General features: G+C 41.6%; 6 protein-coding genes and 1 long non-coding RNA gene across 7 annotated transcripts in view; 6 read left to right on the top strand and 1 right to left on the bottom strand.

Moving 5' to 3' along the window:
* The window catches only part of LOC135337699 (serine/threonine-protein kinase 11-interacting protein-like), a 43769-nt gene that overhangs the window by 22663 nt on the left and 351 nt on the right, over positions 1–20755 (bottom strand). Inside the window, exons 2-7 of the mRNA XM_064533654.1 lie at positions 19646–19732; positions 18515–18678; positions 17770–17882; positions 17428–17521; positions 17009–17179; positions 15573–15702 (exon numbers count right to left, since the gene is read on the bottom strand). Coding sequence (XP_064389724.1) covers positions 15573–15702; positions 17009–17179; positions 17428–17521; positions 17770–17882; positions 18515–18678; positions 19646–19732 — 759 coding nt within the window. The remainder of the gene's footprint in view (positions 1–15572; positions 15703–17008; positions 17180–17427; positions 17522–17769; positions 17883–18514; positions 18679–19645; positions 19733–20755) is intronic.
* Positions 303–1892, top strand: LOC135337702 (TNF receptor-associated factor 5-like). Its single transcript, XM_064533656.1, has one exon. The coding sequence runs from the start codon at positions 327–329 to the stop codon at positions 1776–1778; it is 1452 nt and encodes a 483-aa protein (XP_064389726.1). The 5' UTR covers positions 303–326; the 3' UTR covers positions 1779–1892.
* LOC135337708 (TNF receptor-associated factor 4-like) lies at positions 3042–4169 on the top strand. Its single transcript, XM_064533661.1, has one exon. The coding sequence runs from the start codon at positions 3108–3110 to the stop codon at positions 4131–4133; it is 1026 nt and encodes a 341-aa protein (XP_064389731.1). The 5' UTR covers positions 3042–3107; the 3' UTR covers positions 4134–4169.
* Positions 4432–6132, top strand: LOC135337704 (TNF receptor-associated factor 5-like). Its single transcript, XM_064533658.1, has one exon. The coding sequence runs from the start codon at positions 4456–4458 to the stop codon at positions 5743–5745; it is 1290 nt and encodes a 429-aa protein (XP_064389728.1). The 5' UTR covers positions 4432–4455; the 3' UTR covers positions 5746–6132.
* LOC135337710 (uncharacterized) lies at positions 6143–8557 on the top strand. The gene is made up of 3 exons (XR_010395259.1): positions 6143–7062; positions 7116–7158; positions 7226–8557. It is a non-coding gene; the product is annotated as an uncharacterized LOC135337710 (long non-coding RNA).
* On the top strand, positions 10556–12160 carry LOC135337703 (TNF receptor-associated factor 5-like). The gene has a single exon (XM_064533657.1). The coding sequence runs from the start codon at positions 10684–10686 to the stop codon at positions 12019–12021; it is 1338 nt and encodes a 445-aa protein (XP_064389727.1). The 5' UTR covers positions 10556–10683; the 3' UTR covers positions 12022–12160.
* On the top strand, positions 12652–14017 carry LOC135337705 (TNF receptor-associated factor 5-like). Its single transcript, XM_064533659.1, has one exon. It carries the CDS (start codon positions 12734–12736, stop codon positions 13928–13930), a length of 1197 nt encoding a protein of 398 aa, XP_064389729.1. The 5' UTR covers positions 12652–12733; the 3' UTR covers positions 13931–14017.

Here is a 20755-nt window from a genome sequence, read left to right on the forward strand (position 1 = left end):
AAATGTCTAATTATAAAGAGGGTCATGCATGTGAATCAATGGTTTGATACAAAGATACAACCAAATTTACAAAGGTAGCTCTCATGCATGCAACAAGCTAGTGCAAGGGCACTATAGGCATGTTCTCTCGCTCATGCACTTAGTAGCTTGTGTAAAGGAAAGACTATAAATAAGATGTTTGCCAAATAACTATTAGTCTGTTACCATAACTGAACACTGCATGTGCATGCTTGCATAACAATCCCATAAACCACAATCATAATTACCTTATTGTTTACGATTAAAAGCACATGACACATCACATTCTCTAGTTTAACTTAACAAAAATGGCTACCAGTAATTACAGCAGTACATACAGTGGCGAGGTACCTAATGATTACAGTGACGAGGAAATAGCAGTACCATCTACTGATTACAGTGACGAGGAAATAGCAGTACCATCTACTGGTTACAGTGACGAGGAAATAGCAGTACCATCTACTGGTTACAGTGACGAGGAAATAGCAGTACCATCTACTGGTTACAGTGACGAGGAAATAGCAGTACCATCTACTGATTACAGTGACGAGGAAATAGCAGTACCATCTACTGATTACAGTGACGAGGAAATAGCAGTACCATCTACTGGTTACTGTGAGGACATAGCAGTACCATCTACTAGTTACAGTGACGAGGAAATAGCAGTACCATCTACTGATTGCAGTGACGAGGAAATAGCAGTACCATCTACTGATTACAGTGACGAGGACATAGCAGTACCATCTACTAGTTACAGTGACGAGGAAACAGCAGTACCCAAGGAAATAGCAGTACCATCTACTGGTTACTGCGAGGAAATAGCAGTACCATCTACTAGTTACAGTGACGAGGAAACAGCAGTATCCGAGGAAATAGCAGTACCATCTACTGGTTACTTAGAGTATGGCTACATTTTTGTACATCCTCTACCAGAGAAGTACATTTGTGGAATATGTAAGAACATATTATCGCAACCTCGTGTCACAGAATGTTGCGGTCAACATTTCTGCGAAGATTGCCTCAAGAAATCTGCTTCACAGAATACTATACAACATTGGTCAACCCAGAGTCGTTTACGCCTGAATCGACATTCTACACATCATAGACAATATGTGAAACCCCAAACTTCGACTTGTCCTCATTGCAGGCAAAATAATTTCAACCATATCAGGTATTTGCCCTTCAAGCGAGAAATCGACAGTATGAAAGTTCATTGCCCTCGAAAGTCTAGTGGCTGCAACGTGCACGTGGCTTATGGTAATAGAGAGGACCATGACAAAACATGTGGCTACATACGAGTTGTTTGTACTAACAAGTGTGGCAAAACTGTCTTCAAGAAAGACTTACAATCTCACACTCGAAATAACTGTACATTGAGGAGAGTTACATGTAAAGCTTGTGGCAAGATCGGAACATACAAAGACATCGAAAGCTTGGGACACAACTCTGTCTGTCCGGAAGTTTGGGTAAAGTGCGGTAATTCTTGCGGAGCACGGTTTAAGCGCAAAGCAACCAGGTCTCATGATTTAGTTTGCCTAGAAGCGACGGTGAACTGTCAATTTGCTGAAGCAGGTTGTACTGTCAAGCCAAAGCGTAAAGACCTCGAGAGCCACTTGGATGCTAACATGAAGCAACATCTATCTCAACTAATGACAGCACACGTGAAAATAAAGCAAGAATTTCAAGCTTTTAAAGAAAGCCATGAAGAGAAAGATCACCCTTTCAGTACTGCTCCTTTGAAAATGCGTGGTTGGCATTAATATCTCCCAGCAGATTTGATCTGATACTCATTGAATAAACTAGTAGAGCATGCAGTTTGTGGGTAGTGAAAAGTGTGTAAATTGTACTTTGTCAATAGGTGTGATATGAAACAATTGTTGATGCCAACTACAGGTACCACTAAACATACAAATGCATGTACACTCCCCACTAATCAAGCATAAACGTATTCATAGTGTGTGTGCACATTAGGCATGTCCCTTGTGACCTGGTGTTTATCCACATGACATAACTGTAAACCTCAACAGCTATAGCTAGCCTAGCTATACTACAGCTAGCCATGGCTACAGTCAGTGACACCAGCAGTATCCCTAGCAAGTATGCATGTGTGATGTGCAAGAATTGGCTCAACACACCCTATCTAACAGAATGCTGTGGACAGCAGTTTTGCAAGTCCTGCCTCGAAGGACCAACCAAAACTGCACCTGAATATTGCCCATGCTGTGAAACTGGGGACCACACATTTAAATACATCATGTACAAACCTTTAAAGGACGAGATTGATAATTTAACGGTATCTTGCCCGTGTAAGGCCAACGGTTGTGATAAGGTAATAAGGCGTGCAGATTGCGCCAACCATGAACTGGAATGCGAATATCTAGTCATAGACTGCAAAAAATGCAGGGCACACGTTCTTAGAAGGGACCTACCCAGCCATATTCGAAATAGATGCCCCCAGAGGGAGGTGGTCTGCTCGAACTGTCAAGAGAAAGGTAAATACAGCGAAGTTTCCGGAAAACATCAAGAATTTTGCCCCGAGACTACAGTACAGTGTGACAAAATGTGTGGTATGAATTTTAAACGCAGGGACTCTGAAAAACACAAGCGAAAATGCCCTGAGGAGGAATATACTTGTCCGTTCTACGAAGCCGGTTGTACTATGACCCTAAAAAAGAGGGATTTGGACAAACATTTAATAACAGATACTCAGAAACACCTGTCTCTATTAATGGCGGCTTACTTGTCTGTCAAGCAAGAGCTTCACGAACTAAAAAACGATCGCTGGGAGAAATTTTAACACGTTACACATTCACCAATTACACAATTGATTGAACAATGCACTTAGCTGAGGGAATTACCTGCACTCCTTTTATGTGTATACTGTACAATTGACCACATAATTGAATGAATACCACATGATGACCACATGTTTTGGATACAATAAATATTGTTACACACCATAAATTCACGTCTATGTACTTAGTCATGTGACATTAGGAGAGTCAATGTATATTATAGCCATCAGCTAGTAGCAACAAAGTAAAATTAGGCAGTAAAAGTATGAGTTTATAGCCATAAAGCTTTCAACTATGGCTGACAAAATGGACTTCAAATACACTAAAGAAGTTCTACCAAAGTATAATTGTTCCATCTGTACCGATGTACTGACCGATCCTATGTTGACGGACTGCTGTGGTCAGCACTTTTGTAAGACCTGTCTCAATAAATGGTTCAGAGAGGAGGGGCTAAAATCGTGTCCCCATTGCCGTAGCGACGCATTCACACATATTATTGATAAATCTAAACAGAGAGAGATCAACGAGTTACACGTGGAATGCCCTAATAAGGAATATGGGTGTGAAGAACACATCACCCGTGGCGATCTAAAGAAACACATGACCAAATGTACGCACGTTACAATCCAGTGTACCAATAAATGTGAAGATATTATGTTCAGGAAAGACTTAGACGAACATCTTAGAGAGCATTGTCAAAGCCGAAAAATTAATTGTGAGCATTGTGGGAAGAAAGGAAAACACTCGGCAATAACCAGCCTTCTACACTTATGCATATGTACTCACCTGCCTGTGGAGTGCTCTAATGATTGCCAACAAGAGGGGATAATGCGTAAGGACCTTCAAAATCATCTAGACAAAGAATGCGTAAAGAGACAAGTATATTGCGAGCATTGTGACGAACGTGGTGCTTTTGAGTATATAACTGACATGCATTTAGAGGAGTGCCTACATGTCCCGATAAATTGCCCCAGGGGATGTTTAGAAGACGACATCACAAGAAGTACGCTAGACGATCACAAACTAGTATGTAAAATGGAGCCTATACAATGCACTTTTTACGAGTTAGGCTGTAAGGAAAATATACTACGGAAAGATTTGGAGACACATAATGAGCAGAGCATACAGCAACACTTGGTCTTAATGATGAAGACGGGGGCTACTGTACAGAGCAGTTTGAGAATGGAGAATGAAGCTATGAAAACTGAAATTGAAACCTTGAGGACAGAAATGGATGCATTGAGAGGAGAGTTGGAAGAGCTGAGACTAGAACACACACAATTGAAGGAACATAATGAGGAGCTAGATCAGGTGGACTAGCTAGAGTGCAGTGTGCATGTATTAATGTTTGTGCTAATGACAGATTGTGCAGTATTACAACAACACTGCATGCATAAGGGGGGGGTCACTGACTTCAGACCAGGCTAGGAGGGATCTATATGAGATAAACATGCACATTGTGATGGAATAGCATCATTAAATTAATGTGAGGCACGAATCATAGCCAAACTTTGAACTTTTGTGTGCAAATTAAGGAACTATGAATTTCCTTACATGCAGCATGCATGCCTTTTTAGGAGTGTCTATACTTGTGGGTGGTTTGACCTTGTACAAATAACTAACACAAGAAGCATCAGTAGCAATGTCTACTCCTAATCCAGAGCCAGTGTTTGTCAAAGAGCTAGCTGATAAGTACAAGTGTAGTATTTGTACTAACCTTCTAGACACGCCAGTTCTAACTGAATGCTGTGGACAACATTTTTGCAAAGCTTGTATAGAAAAGTGGATTATACGAAAAAAGAAATCTATTTGCCCTCAGTGTCGAGCAGAAAACTTCAATAAGATAGTTTCCCAGCCGATAATTAGAGAGATCAAAGAGCTTGGAGTGTATTGTGCGAATGATAACAATGGGTGTAAAGCTGTTATTATTTATGGAGATTTTCAGAAGCATGTGGACGAGTGTCTGTTTGGAGGTGTCGAATGCACTAACGATTGTGGTACGGGCGGATTGCTAAGAAAGAACCTCCAACGGCATTGCAAACAAAAGTGTCCTAATCGAATAGTTCACTGTGAGCTTTGTAATGAAGAGGGTAAGTATTCGGTAATAGTTGGAAGGCACATACAAACTTGCCCTAGCGTTATTTTAGAATGCCCTAACAAATGCAACGAGAAAGTAAAGAGAAAAGATATCGAAGAGCATAGAAACGAGTGTACATTTGAGATTGTGGATTGTCCTTTCAAAGATGTTGGTTGTGAAGTGAGGCTGCCTCGTATACGTGTTGAAAAGCATGAAATGACAAGCATACAAAGCCATCTTAGACTCAACATGAAAGCTACAGCTACTGTCAAGAGAGAGAATAAGGAACTAAAAAGAAGCAACGATAAACTAAAAAAAAGCAACAATGAACTAAAAGAAGACTTTGACACGATTTTATCAGTTGTATCAACAGGGCTTAGTTCAATGGACATTCCCCCAAACAATAGGAAACCAATGGATGGTATTAAAACAATACTAACCTCCCTAACCACAATGATTCAACCTGATGGCAAGACCCGCTGTGTACACATGAGCAACAAACTGGGAATATTCAGAGATCCACAATTAAAAGAGTTGTCTAGCATTATTCAAGCAAGTTCACCACCACTATGCATATACCCGGGATTCAACATCTACCTTGCATTTGGTAATGATAGTTTAAATAAACTATTTTTGCTTTTGTTTGAGAAAAGTACTATCCACGGTTACCCTGAGACACTGTCTATTGAAGTGCAGTCTACAACAGGACCACCATTCTCACGTTCCCTAAATGACGTTTCATCAACAACCCACCAAAGTGACTCGGGAAGAGAATTTAGGTACATAGTGTGTAATACATCGCCTATTCTAGTTACAAACAATTTCTTGAACATTAGGATCACTGACATTTCTTAGAGCAAAGACAATCTAGCAACTGTAGTAGAGGAGAGCCTTCTAATGTGTATATATACCACACAAAGCGTTAATTGTGAACCTATAATGAAGTAAACTTGATTGACCTTCAGGCCCGGGAATATTAAGTATATAGGATAAGACAACACAACGACATGTAGTAGCAACAAGCGACCACTGAGAGTATTGCACGTTATTACACTATATAATCATCAAACTCACTAGACCACACCCACTACAAGCAAACTATCGACACATTAACTGATACTAACTTCCAATGGATATCTGATTATAATAACTACTAGACAACCAAGCATATAACAATATCAACTAGAGCACTAAAGTGCAAACCCTCGGCTGGTGACATGATAATAAAGAAACCAGAAGAGTGATAATGCAGTGCATGTACACTGCAAAAACACTTTTGTTATTGTGACACAGTTTGCTACCGGCACAAAATGTTATCTTGACAAAACGTTTGTCAATTTCCTGCAATTATTGTTATAACGACAAATCATAGTTTATTTAACTATTAATATAGTTTATCTAACTATTAATATTTGTTATTATAATGGTAGATTGTTATTTGAACACATGTGTTGTCATTTTGTCGAAGCGTTGTTGATCTCACGTTTAGTGGAAGTTACCATTCATTGTCAAATTAACATTAATGTGTGACAATAACAAATTATAAAGTTACAGCTAGAACTCTACTAAAAGATACGTGCAAGTTTGCATCACTGATTTCAACCTACTCAACCTATACTCGATTACCCTAGCTCGTAATAAATTGTCTACACTGAAACATCTCAGTTGCCCTGATGCTTATATCTTTGCATGCTCATGTTCAATTGTGTATGTAGCAATTGGAGACTTGTGACTGGGCATGGTAAGTTACAGTGGCAGTGAAGAAGTCAGGAGCCTCCAGAGTCCTTCAGTGCAGTGCAGTGCAGGCAGCCTTCTCTCTATAGCCTCCTTCACAAGGCCTGGCCTGAAGAGCGGCCTGGGATCGAGCTTCTCTCTAGCCTCTAACTCTAGCTAGTCTCGAGGCCAGGAGAGTTTGGCCTCGAGACTATAATTATAAGGAACTATAGGTGTGGCATGAGTGGGCGTTCAGGAATAACAGGGCGAGGCCTCAAACATACTTAGCACATGGTGCTTGCAGCTGCACCAGACTGCAGCTGCTCATGCAGCTTTATACCATCACTGACTGCATGCCTGTACCCCTGGCCCTGGGCTACCATGTTCCATGTACACCAGCTAGGATCTAGGAGTCAAGAGTCACCTGCATCTGCAGCTTGAAAGAAAAGACAATTGCAAGTTAGTCAGTGCTCATTGCTAAACTCAACTTATTGCCCAATACTCTCTTTCAGATTTTCTTAAAGAGTAGATAGTACCACCATCTCAAAGAAAAAAGTTAAGTTCCATTGCATGCTGTTGGCACATGGCATGTACATGATCCCAAAACTCTCTGAATTCACAGTTTACAAATCACTGCTATACCGTATCGGCGTATAACTCCACCATATACCAGCTTCAAAGAAAAAGGATTTAAGTTATGTTGCTCATTGCTAAATAAGTGTGTTTACGTGTTTCTTCCAGCTGCAGATTTTACCGTACCTCGGCCCCACAATGTGTACCAGCTAGGAGTCTACTTAACCACCTTCATCGACTTCAAAGAAACGACTTGCAAGTTATGTCAGATTCCATAAAACTATATAGCTAGCTAGAGGGCAACTGTCCCTGGCCTGGTTTCGACCTTCATCTGTAGCATACTGATTTACGAGTTTGTGTCTTCATACACTGGTTTCGACTGGTCAACTTCGTCCATGGGGTGATAGCTAGTATACTGATTTACGAGTTTGTGTGTATGTGTCCTCATGTGTCAGTTACACTGGTTTCGACTGGTTAACTTCGTCCATGGGGTGATAGCTAGCATTGTAATTTACCAGTTTGTGTGTATGTGTCCTCATGTGTCAGTTACACTGGTTTCGACTGGTCAACTTTGTCCATGGGGTGATAGCTAGCATTGTAATTTACCAGTTTGTGTGTATGTGTCCTCATGCGTCAGTTACACTGGTTTCGACTGGTCAACTTTGTCCATGGGGTGATAGCTAGCATTGTAATTTACCAGTTTGTGTGTATGTGTCCTCATGTGTCAGTTACACTGGTTTCGACTGGTCAACTTCGTCCATGGGGTGATAGCTAGCATTGTAATTTTCCAGTTTGTGTGTATGTGTCCTCACGTGTCAGTTACACTGGTTTCGACTGGTCAACTTCGTCCATGGGGTGATAGCTAGCATTGTAATTTACCAGTTTGTGTGTATGTGTCCTCACGTGTCAGTTACACTGGTTTCGACTGGTCAACTTCGTCCATGGGGTGATAGCTAGCATTGTAATTTTCCAGTTTGTGTGTATGTGTCCTCACGTGTCAGTTACACTGGTTTCGACTGGTCAACTTCGTCCATGGGGTGATAGCTAGCATTGTAATTTACCAGTTTGTGTGTATGTGTCCTCACGTGTCAGTTACACTGGTCAACTTCGTCCATGGGGGTGATAGCTTATACTATTTACATTTTGCACTACATATGTGTTGGTAACTATAGTGACTTCAATCTTTTGTTCTGTAGGGGCGAAAATGATCTGAGGGATGTAGCGTTCATGAAACCAAACGAAACGCCTGCAGTTCACTGTACTGGAATTTCAAGAAACGCTAAGTGATGAACACTAAAAACAATTTACTGACAGAAGAAATTATTGTGCTGCATGTCATGTGATCCAGTGATCTTATTCTATCATAAACTCATTGTTCTAATACCGTTTGACCTTCTGCATGTGCGTACGTGCGCGAGAAAACAACTAATTAAATGACAAAGGTATAGTGTTAATTTAACAAAGAAATTCACTTTATAGCAGTGTTAATTCAGCATTCACTTTGCTATTTTGACAAAGAAGTACAATAAATTGGTGAAATTCAGATGACATAATACTTTGTTGTTTTGACATAATTTCTTTGCTTGAATGACAAAACATTGTAGGTTGTTTTACCTTTGTCATTCTAACAAATATTATTCTGTCATGTGAGATTCATCACCGGGACAAACTTTTGTTTGTTAAATTAACAAAAGTGTTTTTGCAGTGTAGCATGTATGAGCAACTCATAAAACTATGGAGGCATGCTGAAACTTTGAGTGCTAGTGGTACATGGTTCGCCCAACTAGTACATGGTATGCATGTCACATTAGACATGTACTGTGGACTAGACTGGGATCAAAAGCAAAGAAGCCTGGAGTGTTAGACTTAGAGAGGTATGGCTCCTGCCAGGCTGGAGTATAGGATCCAGAGTCAGCCAACAACCAGTCACAATTTTAGCTTTCTACTATAATTATATCAATTGTTCCTGGTACGGATCACTTCAGCTGCAACTACGTATAATCAAGGCCACGTGTAGCTAGTTATATAGCTGCTTCAAGCTTCTTAGCTTTTGCTCGACAATGAAGCTTTAACATCAAAATCTGCCACTATTTAAATCAAGATATTGTTGTGTGAAGGCTATCCATGCTGTAAACGCAGTGCTGTGGCATCCAGGTGAGTAAAAAAGCCAATCACAAACAAACAAACAAACAAACCAACAGACTACTATACCCACTGGCCGCGGCACGGCCTCGGGTAATAAGGAACGTCATAAGATTACATATCATCAGCAATAATAAATATTATGTACTGTATTTACTTGATTAAACGCCCGGGCATTTATTTCCTAGCAGCATCTGTAGAGGGGGCGTTTAAACGAGATGGGCGCTTATTCGAAACGGGCGTTTATTGTTTTGTCTACTTCAAACTCTTGCTCATTAGCAGTTACTATGCTCTTTTTGGCTGCTGTCACAGCTCTCAGCTTAAAAGTTAAGTCGTAGGAGTGGTGTTTCTCCCTCTGTGTCCTCTCTGCCTCATAAACAGTATCTATTTATTCTATGCTGCCATTGTTTCAGCTGGTTTCACGAGCTAATTCAGCTCCACCCACAGTGCCACGCCCATACATGGGCATTTATTGACAAAGACAGCTTTTACCATGGGCGTTTAAACGAGATGGGCGTTTAATCAAGTAAATACGGTATGCTGCTATTGCATACCAGAGGAGGTACGACATCCTTCCTGAAGGTTCTGAAGCTGAAACGATGGTTGATAAGCTATAACCTAGATCGAACAGTGCACGAATCAGACTCTTGGCAGCTAAAAATAGACCAGGCAGTGTGTTTGGCAGGTAATACGCAATTGAACTTTGACCTAAGTAATGTGAGTCTAAAACACTTCTTTTGACTTAACATTACAGTAGACTCTCGTTAATCCGGTCACCCTTGGGACCATGCAGCTTGGCCGGAATAGCGAGGTGGCTGTAGCTCAGGAAATAGCCGCGGCTTTAAAACGATCTAACCTCGAATCTAATGACTACTTTTGCGCTTCTTGTCTCGAGGATAATGTAGGATAATGAATCATTCTGTTCTCTATTTAAGTGTAATCCAATTTTATTTGCTAAACCACACCCAAAACGTCATATCCGGCCGTAATATACGTATAAAATTACATTGAAAACCTTGTTTGGGACAGCCAGCACTGGCCGGTAAACGGAATAGCGAGTGGCCGTACTTCAGGGTGAGTTTGTGCAGTAAACATATAGCTAGCATTCCGTGCCAAGCCAAATGGCCGGTATATCGAGGTGGCCGTACTTCAGAGAGCCGGATTAGCGAGAGTCTACTGTATACCACATACCATAGCTACATTTGTGGTAATCTAATCTCTAGGCTGGCACTGTAACAATACTAAAAACCACAGAAACTGTGAGCGTGCCTTTTTAGGAAAATAGCACAATACACTATTATAGAATTTGTGGTTCATACATGACCTTACACAGAAGTAGACTACTAAAGCACAAGATGGTATGGTATGGCTACTCCTAATCCAGAGCCAGTGTTTGTCAAAGAGCTAGCTGATAAGTACAAGTGTAGTATTTGTACTAACCTTCTAGACACACCATTTCTAACTGAATGCTGTGGACAGCATTTTTGCAAAGCTTGTCTGGAAAAGTGGATCATACGAAAAAAAGAATTGATTTGCCCTCACTGTCGAGCAGAAAACTTCAATAAGATTGTTTCCCAGCCGATAATCAGAGAGATAAAAGAGCTGGGAGTGTACTGTGCAAATCGTAAAAACGGGTGCAAAGTGGTTATCAAATATGACGATTTTCAGAAGCACGTGATCGAGTGTCTGTTTGGAGGTGTCGAATGCACCAACGATTGTGGTACGAGTGGATTGCTAAAAAATGACCTCATAAAACATCGCAAACAAGAGTGTCCTAATCGAATAGTTCACTGTAAGCTTTGTAACGAAGAGGGTAAGCACTCGGTAATAGTTGGAGAGCACAAACGAACTTGCCCTAACTTAACTTTAGAATGCCCTAACAAATGCAAAGAGAAAGTGAAGAGAAAAGATATCGAAGAGCACAGAAAAGAGTGTCCACTTGAGGAAGTGGATTGTCCTTTCAAAGAGGCTGGTTGTGAAGTGAAGCTGCCTCGTAAACATCTTGAAAAGCATGAAGCGTCTAGCATGCAAAACCATCTTCGACTCAACATGACAACTACTGCTACTGTCAATACAGCTATGAATAATGTCAATACAGCTCTAGCTAATTTCAATACAGCCATGGCTACCGTTACGAGAGAGAATAAGGAACTAAAAAGAAGTCACGATGAACTAAAAAGAGATTTTGATACGATTTTATCAGTTGTAACGACAGAGCTTAGTTTATTGGACATTCCCCCAAGCGATAAGAAACCAATGGATGGTATTAGAACTGTACTAACCTCCCTAACCACAATGATACAACCTGATTGTAGGGCCTACTGTGTACACATGAGCAACATATTGGGATTATTCACAGATCCAGAATTAAAGAGTTTTTCTAACATCCTTCGAGCCAGTTCACCACCACTATGCATTCTCCCGGGATTCAAAATCTACCTTGCATTTGGTAATGATTGTGTTAGCAAACGATTTTTTCTTCTGTTGGAGAAAAGTGCTATCCATGGTTACCCCGAGACTGTGTCTATTGAAGTGCAGCCTACAACAGGACAATCATTCTCGTGTTCCTTAAAAGACCTCCAACATTCTTGTGACATACAACGTGACTCAGGAAGAGAAGTTAGGGTTATGATGGGGGATATATTACCCAATCTAGTTTCAGACGATTTCTATGCAAACATTAGGGTCACTGATATTTCTTAGAGCAGAGATAACCTAGAAACTGTAGATGTAAAGGAAAGCCTTCTAATGTGTATATACCCCAATATACCACACACACAGTATCTTAGTGTTATTGTGCTATGTGAGTATTAGTTTGCGGAAACAACAATGATCATTGTTATTTAAAAGCAAGTAAATTTAATAGAGTTTCACTGTAATTTAAAACACAATTCTTGGCTCAAGTATTGGTTACACACAATGACATGCAGTAGCCACAAGCGACCAATAGAATCACCGAACAGTAGTACCGTACGTTAAATACCACACTCACTAGGCCACACCCACTACAAGCAAACTACGTATGCCTGCATTAACTGATACGAGGTAAGATTATACACACATAGAACAATGTATGGCTATTCCCTATATAGTAACCACTCATCACATGACTCTCCGGCCTACAACATCAACGAGTCAAATAATTATAAGCAGTCATGTGCTCACACTGGTAAATGGTGGTCGGTACTAACCACCTTTAGACAAACTCTTATAGGCCTAGTTTACTATATGAAATGTTGTGTGTTGAACTGCAGGATTGCATGAGTATTGCAAAATAGCCACCATGGCACTTGAAAATTTTGCACACAGACAACTCTCTATAATTATACAGACAGCATGGCGCCTTTTTAGGAAAGCCTATATTTAGTACTGCACATTATGTGGTCAGCATGAACAAAGAAGTATAGCAAGAAGAATGAGTTTAGCTATGGCTACTCCTAATCAAGAGCCAGCGTTTGTCAAAGAGTTAGCTGATAAGTACAAGTGTAGTATTTGTACTAACCTTCTAGACACACCAGTTCTAACTGAATGCTGCGGACAGCATTATTGCAAAGCTTGTATAGAAAAGTGGATCATACGAAAAAAAGAATCGGTTTGCCCTCACTGTCAAGCAGAAAACTTCAACAAAATCATCGCCCTACCACTAGTTCGAAAAATCAAAGAGCTGGGAGTGTATTGCAAAAATCGTAACAACGGGTGTAAAGCGGTCATTAACTACGAACATTTTCAAAAGCACGTGATGGAGTGTCTGTTTGGAGCTGTTGAATGCACCAACGATTGCAATACGGCCGGATTGCTAAGAAACAAACTCGAACACCATTGCAAACAAGAGTGTCCTAATCGAATAGTGCACTGTAAGCTTTGTAATGAAGAGGGTAAGCACTCGGTAATAATAGGAAGGCACATACAAACTTGCCCTGACATGACCTTAGCATGCCCTAACAGATGCCACCAGAAAGTAAAGAGAAAAGATATCGATGAGCACAGAAACAAGTGTCCACTTGAGGAAGTGGATTGCTCGTTTAGTGAGGCTGGTTGTGAAGTGAGGCTGCCTCGTAAACATCTTGAAAACCATGAAAGGACTAGCATTCAAAGCCATCTCCGACTCACCATGGCAACTATAGCTGCAGTTAAGAGAGAAAATAAGGAACTAAAACGAGACTTGGACATGCTGCTGTCTGTTGTATTCACAGGGTCTAGTTTAGTATGCATTCTCCCAAACAATACGACACGTGTACACATGAGCAACAAACTGGGAGTATTTAGGGAGCCAGGATTAGAGGAATATTATAACAATATTCAATGCAGTTCACCAGCACTATGCATATATCCGGGATTCAAAATCTACCTTGCGTTTGGTAATGACAATGTTGGTAAACAGTTTTTTCTTTGGTTGGAGAAAAGTGATATCTATGGTTACCCCAAGACTCTGTCTATTGAAGTGCAGCTTACAACAGGACAATCATTCTCGTGTTCCTTAAATGAACTCTTACACTTAAAGGACATACAATTTGACTTAGAAAGAGAAGTTAGGTTCATGATGGGCGATTTAATACCTAATCTAGTTTCAAACCATTTCCATGCCAACATTAAGTTCACTGACATTTCTTAGAGCAGAGTCGACCTAGCAACTGTATAGATGTAGTGCGTGTACTCCATTGTCTTAGTGTTCTTGTACTAATTATAATTATAATAATTATTGTGGAAACAGACAATGATTGTATTCAAAACATTAATTGTGAACCTATAAAGCCAGCAAACTTAATCAATCTTCAACACGAAGGAACACTCAACTACAACACAATTACAGCTAACAAGAGAGAGAATTTATTATATATATAACAACACACTAAAACGAGACTTTATAGAAGGAACTTACGTGATGTCGATCAAACACACCTCAAACGATAAGACCCTTTGGGTGGTGTTGTACTTGTGGCATGTGGACTAAACTGGCAAAGCGACAATGTAGATAATTATGTCTGGTCAAGAGACTCTTGGTGGTCTGGTTTATTGTATTGTGCCAGTAAAGCAAGGTTTATGACCCAATAGTGTAGACGTACAAAAATATAGTATCATCCAACACAATGTTTTAGCAAGTGAGCTGGCCAGCTGTAGCTATGTGTGCCTGTGTGATTTCAGGCTGGTGTGACTTGCTGTACTGTTCTGACCTGCTGTAGGTGTACCTGTGGCCTCAAGAGTCTCTGTGTCTTGTTTGAGTCTTCGTTGCTGAGTGTAGCTAGCTCTTGTGCCCATGCGTAGCATTTCATGTAAAGGGTCGCGAGTACAAAAAACAAATATCGTGCCGACACACACACACACACACAAAATCTCAACGTTCATCATTAGGTAAGGGTCTCGCTTCACTCGCCCCAATAACCACATACTACGCCTATAGTTTACGTCATGGTTAGATTATAGCCACCTCTATAGACCTCTTAGTTTACCATAACTATTATAGAGTGTTTGAATTGACGGTCAATCAAGAATCCTAATTATTACGAGAAAAATACACGACTTGGGCACATTCATGCGCATCCCTGGTAGTGGAACAAGACCAGAACAACATCATGCATAGACAACTAAAGTCCCCTCTATGTGACGTGTGGATGGTCGGTTGCTTATAATTATTGTTACAGTTCTGAGCAGCACTATAAGTGACCCTTTCACTTCATCCCCTGCTGTAAATGATGTAGGTACAGCAGGCACAAGAAGAAAATAGTAGAAATAGCTATTATTATGTAAAATCAGAGTGGCGCACTATATAGCTTGAGGCAATTAAAAGCTGTGTCTAATCATTTTTTCTTCTTAATTGCAACCAGGCCTCCAAATTAACCTACAGACACAGTGGTGTATCTAGTCCACTACCTATAGGGGAGGGCCTTCCAAAAATGTAATTTTAAAGCTTGAAGCAATGGCCACTGAATGATCAAAAGATTGTGTGGGAAATAAAAAAATTTAATTATAGTGTTAGCATTTACGAAAGACAGCGTGTATACAAAGAGAATGAACACAATATTAACCTGAGGTATTTACGTACTATACTGAGTTTGATAAACCGTCGTTATTCATCATAATTATAGTGTAAAGCGGGTACAGTAGAACCTCAATTATCCTGACACCTTGGTTCCAAAGGCAGGATTTTGAAGAAAATTATGATGGTCCTACATGCACCATTTTGAGCCGTACAAAAATAAATTTGTACCACACGAAAATAATCGCTATACCTAACCACACCCCAATGCCACGCCCACCTTCAATAGTGTCCAGTTGGTTGTTCCTGAGGTTGAGCACAGTGAGTGTGTACTTGGCCTTACTGGCAAACCGTGGGACTACTCTCAACTTGTTGAACCCAAGATGAAGAAACGTCACCTTCTCCAGGCACTGTGGGGGGTAAGGTGCATAGTGGGGGGTATGACATCACTAGTATACACATGCATGCACTGCAACAAACACTGTCTCTAGCACGAAAGCACCACGGGTGCTAATGCCTCAATGGAGGTGCATGTCTACATTACTATTAGCATTATATACACACATTATTATCATGATGACATTTTTTGTTTTGCTGCATGCAGACAGAATCAAGAATCATAGGGAACTGAAAGAGTGGGATGATCGACCATGATTGTTGTCAAAAGTCAAAGTCTATTAATGGCTGCAGCTCTCCTCTCACTCTTGCACCTACCAATAGCTAGCGTTCTAGTGCAGAGCTACTGACAGTGGAACCTCCATTAACGACCACCTCCGACGAGAAACCACACGCTATAAAACGGCCAATAGCTCAGGTCCGAAATGAAACTATTGCATGCATTCTGGTAAACCAGGCCTACGCTAGCTTTCGTGAAGGTCAGTTTTCCCACGAAAATAACGAACACTTTACTCCACGAAAATTACACGCTTGGCAAGTTCTTTTATTTTGTTTGTTAATGCAATCGGGCCTCCAGTTAGACAAGACACAGTGGTGTACCTAGTCTACTACCTGGGGAGGGCATTCCAAAATCTCACAAATTTGAGGATCATACAGAACTCAACCCTCAACCCTGCTCCACTGCCTCATCCTCCTGCTGCATTATAAGGCTTTCTGAGTCTTGTGTGGGTTCACAAAAATGTGAATAAGTCTATGAATAATAACTAGGAGAATGTACAACATTGTGGGGCGAGCGTGCACAAATTTGAGCGTAACGAGGGTACTACAATTAAGTCTGAGAGGCTTCTAAATCACATGGACACCACCAACAAAACTGTGTCTAGATACTAGTGTGCATGCACAGACCTTGCTTTGAGGCTTGACTGCAACAACAAGTGTATTTTGCTTGGGATACTATAAGTAGGTAGCAGGCATACACTAAGTCCCATAGTATACCTCCTCTGAGGCAGTTTTCCCATTCATTCCCACACCGCAAACACTACAGACACTACAGACAGCTGCATGTGGTACTACTATACAGAGTTTGATTCACAGGACGTTAGGTACTCTCCATTACATACGCAAAAACGGGATTGGGAACACTTAATTATGAAACACAAAAAAAAACTCGAAGAACGTATCATATATATATAGAGGTTCATAGGAAATTACCACCGTTTATAATTAATTTGGGATGAAGAGGAAATTCTAATATTGTCTTTGAAAAACGAACTTATGTTGGTATAACAGCTTATAGAGTTGCTAGGTAAATTATCTCACCACGATTCCTTCGTATGAGTTGGTGATGGTAGCATTGACAATACTTTCGTTAGATGGACCCTGACCTCCGATAGTTGAACTTTGAACCTCGGCCAGTGAGGCGCTTTCCCAACCCTCAGAGCTGATATAATTGTTACTGAAGTTGACTTTCTCCATACCGGGGAGGTATTGCTATATAGGAAGTGATGTGTGTGTATGTGTGTGTGTGTGTGTGTGTGTGTGTGTGTGTGTGTGTGTGTGTGTGTGTGGGTGTGTGTGTGGGTGTGTGTGTGTGTGTATGTGTGTGTGTGTGTGTGTGTGTGTTTATTACATGAATGTTACTGCAAGTGTGCAAAGAAAGTTGTTTTGGTAAAGATGGACAATGTAGAAAGCTCACATCAATGTGTGTCAGGTAAAGGGTCATTACACGCACAACTCACCAACGAGTCCCCTAGCTGGCTTATGTGGTTACTGGAGAGGTCCAATTCCCTCAGGCTGTCCCACACAAACGAAGTAGAGTCATCACCTCCACACCTGAATACACCAATTAACACACAAAACAAACAATTTTCATCAGACTTCTGTTATTTTACATATAACGTTGTTGCTATAAGGAGGAGTTGGGTTGGGCTCGAATCCACGCTGAATCGGCGTAGATTCGAGGCTAGGATTGGGTCTACAGCAAAGAGCTACTGAATGAATATTTTAGATTTGACTCTGAACTAAAGTTACAGAACTTCAAAAGACGCTACAGCACATCATTCACCCTATCACTAGCTTACCTGACAATGACATCATCAATGTTGTTGACATGGCAACGCTGTATGACGAGTACCCTCAGTTGACTGCGTAGTCTCTGTAGACCAGTCACACTCACCAAAGACACCTTCTTTAACTGGAGAGCAGAGGGGGGCGGGGTTAGGGGGTTGCTTAGTATGGATATATAGGGATCTGCCACGAGATTTCACAAAGTAGTGGCTGACATGATTTCTACTTTAGTAGTTTTGTTGGTCCAATAATGTTGATTTTATGAAAGCTTGGAGATAGTTCAGAACTAGATAATGTGCAAAACGGGTATGTTTTTGGGCCAAAATACAGAAATGGAAAATATTGCCCTTTCCCAAATTTCACAATTCAGCATACCATCTGAATTAGCTCTTTCAAAGCCTTCAGAAAATCTGAATATAGACCATCATAACTCTAGTTACAGAGTCGACTATAGTACTTTCAAAATGAAAGGGACAGCTAGAGGTGTAGTACAGACCACCGCCATTAAACAGGCCATCCCTGGTCTTACCACTAGTGTGTGCAGTGCTCTAGTGTGGGGCCATCCCTGGTCTTACCACTAGTGTGTGCAGTGCTCTAGTGTGGGGCCATCCCTGGTCTTACCACTAGTGTGTGTGCAGTGCTCTAGTGTGGGGCCATCCCTGGTCTTACCACTAGTGTGTGCAGTGCTCTAGTGTGGGGCCATCCCTGGTCTTACCACTAGTGTGTGCAGTGCTCTAGTGGGCACATCCCTGGTCTTACCACTAATGTGTGCAGTGCTCTGAATGGTTCCAGGTTGAGGGTAGCTGTGGACACTAGAGTCATATGTTTGTCTGTGATCAGTTTCAGAGATACCACTTTAGCCAGGCAGCCTTGGAGACAATGTAACACTGCAAACTTGACCGGGACTGGGTCTGTCGATCTTTCTGTGTGTATGGGCGTGTGTGAGGGTGTGGAACATGGGAGGCTAGTCTGGGGTATGTGTGAAGGTGTGGAACATGGGAGGCTAGTGTGGGGTGTGTGTGAAGGTGTGGAACAATGGGAGGCGTGTGTGGGGTATGTGTGAAGGTGTGGAACATGGGAGGCTAGTGTGGGGTGTGTGTGAAGGTGTGGAACAATGGGAGGCGTGTGTGGGGTGCGTGTGAAGGTGTGGAACATGGGAGGCTAGTGTGGGGTGCGTGTGAAGGTGTGGAACATGGGAGGCTAGTGTGGGGTGTGTGTGAAGGTGTGGAACATGGGAGGCTAGTGTGGTGTGTGTGTGAAGGTGTGGAAATGGGAGGCTAGTGTGGGGTGTGTGTGAAGGTGTGGAACATGGGAGGCTAGTGTGGGGTGCGTGTGAAGGTGTGGAACATGGGAGGCTAGTGTGGGGTGCGTGTGAAGGTGTGGAACATGGGAGGCTAGTGTGGGGTGCGTGTGAAGGTGTGGAACATGGGAGGCTAGTGTGGGGTGCGTGTGAAGGTGTGGAACATGGGAGGCTAGTGTGGGGTGCGTGTGAAGGTGTGGAACATGGGAGGCTAGTGTGGGGTGCGTGTGAAGGTGTGGAACATGGGAGGCTAGTGTGGGGTGCGTGTGAAGGTGTGGAACATGGGAGGCTAGTGTGGGGTGCGTGTGAAGGTGTGGAACATGGGAGGCTAGTGTGGGGTATGTGTGAAGGTGTGGAACATGGGAGGCTAGTGTGGGCGTGTGTGTGAAGGTGTGGAACATGGGAGGCGTGTATGGAAATGTTGGTATATGGGTGGGTGTGTGGATCATGGGAGGTTAATTTGTGTGGGCGTATGTGGAACATGGGAGGCTTGCGTGTGCGTGTGTGTGGTAGGGAGAATATCGATCAGGCCTTCACGCATAGGGTAAAGTACAAATGAGGAAAATTGAATGGTGATATTCTTTAACTACCTTGAATGGCTGAGAACCTCTTCTGTAGAAAGTGCAGACACGGTGTAGTGAGACAGAGGCTGTGTTGACCATCGTACAGCAGCTGACCTGTGGAGGGGGGGTTAGGGTTCAGAGGTCATATCTGGAAATATGGACACTTGAATATGTGTACAAGTAGGTAGGTATAGTAGAAATGCACCCACCATTCCTAGTTATCACTTCCCAGAGCTGGTACTCTATAAGAGGCTAGTTACTTATTGCCAGAACAGGTCAATATTAAAATCTTCACTATTAAAGACAACAATTCTTATGATAAAACTTATCCTCAGGGGAAAATGGTCTACTCCACCATGTGTATGTGTGTGGGGGTGGGTACTGTAGATGACACCCAGGTAGGCACTGTACTACAGTGTAGGTGTAAACTGTACTAATATTATGCTGTGTCAGGTTTGCACAATACCCAGAACTATAATACAGAGAGAGAGAGATGGACAATGTGTTGAGTGAACCAGCTCACAATACAAGACCCTGTGTGTGTGTAGTCCATTATATCCCACACACTACTAACATGAGTATCTGAAAAGAGGTACAAGAAATGACCAAGTGACAGCTAATCATTAGACAAGGCATCATTGACACGTATGAGCATGCACATGTTATATGCTTATGCCTATAGAGACAAGTCAAGCTGATATCACAACAGATAGCTCTGAGTGAGTGACAGTGCTTCACAGTGGATACCTCAGCAACACACTCCATATGACACTCATAGCTACTCCACTATACTCTAGAGAACAACTCAATAGATGGAGAGGGGGAACATTCCTCTAGTAATAAACAAACCAGGATATGTTATACACAATCGTTCTTTATTTACAAAACAGAAGCCCAACACATACTGAAATATAGATGAGGTGAATGGGAGTTTGAAACGTACACAAGTCATGGTGTCCATATCATGGTATTAAATCACTGGAGTACTCTACTGGTCGGAACTGAGAGATAAGAACAATACTTGGGGAATAGATGCCAATACATGTACTACTATAGGACCACAATGACAAGTTGAATGTCATCCTCTCTACTAAACCAACCTCTAGAATACGCTTTCACTACGTATATAGTCAATGT

This window comes from Halichondria panicea, chromosome 6 (genome assembly GCF_963675165.1).
Source record: "Halichondria panicea chromosome 6, odHalPani1.1, whole genome shotgun sequence".
Taxonomy (NCBI): domain Eukaryota; kingdom Metazoa; phylum Porifera; class Demospongiae; order Suberitida; family Halichondriidae; genus Halichondria; species Halichondria panicea.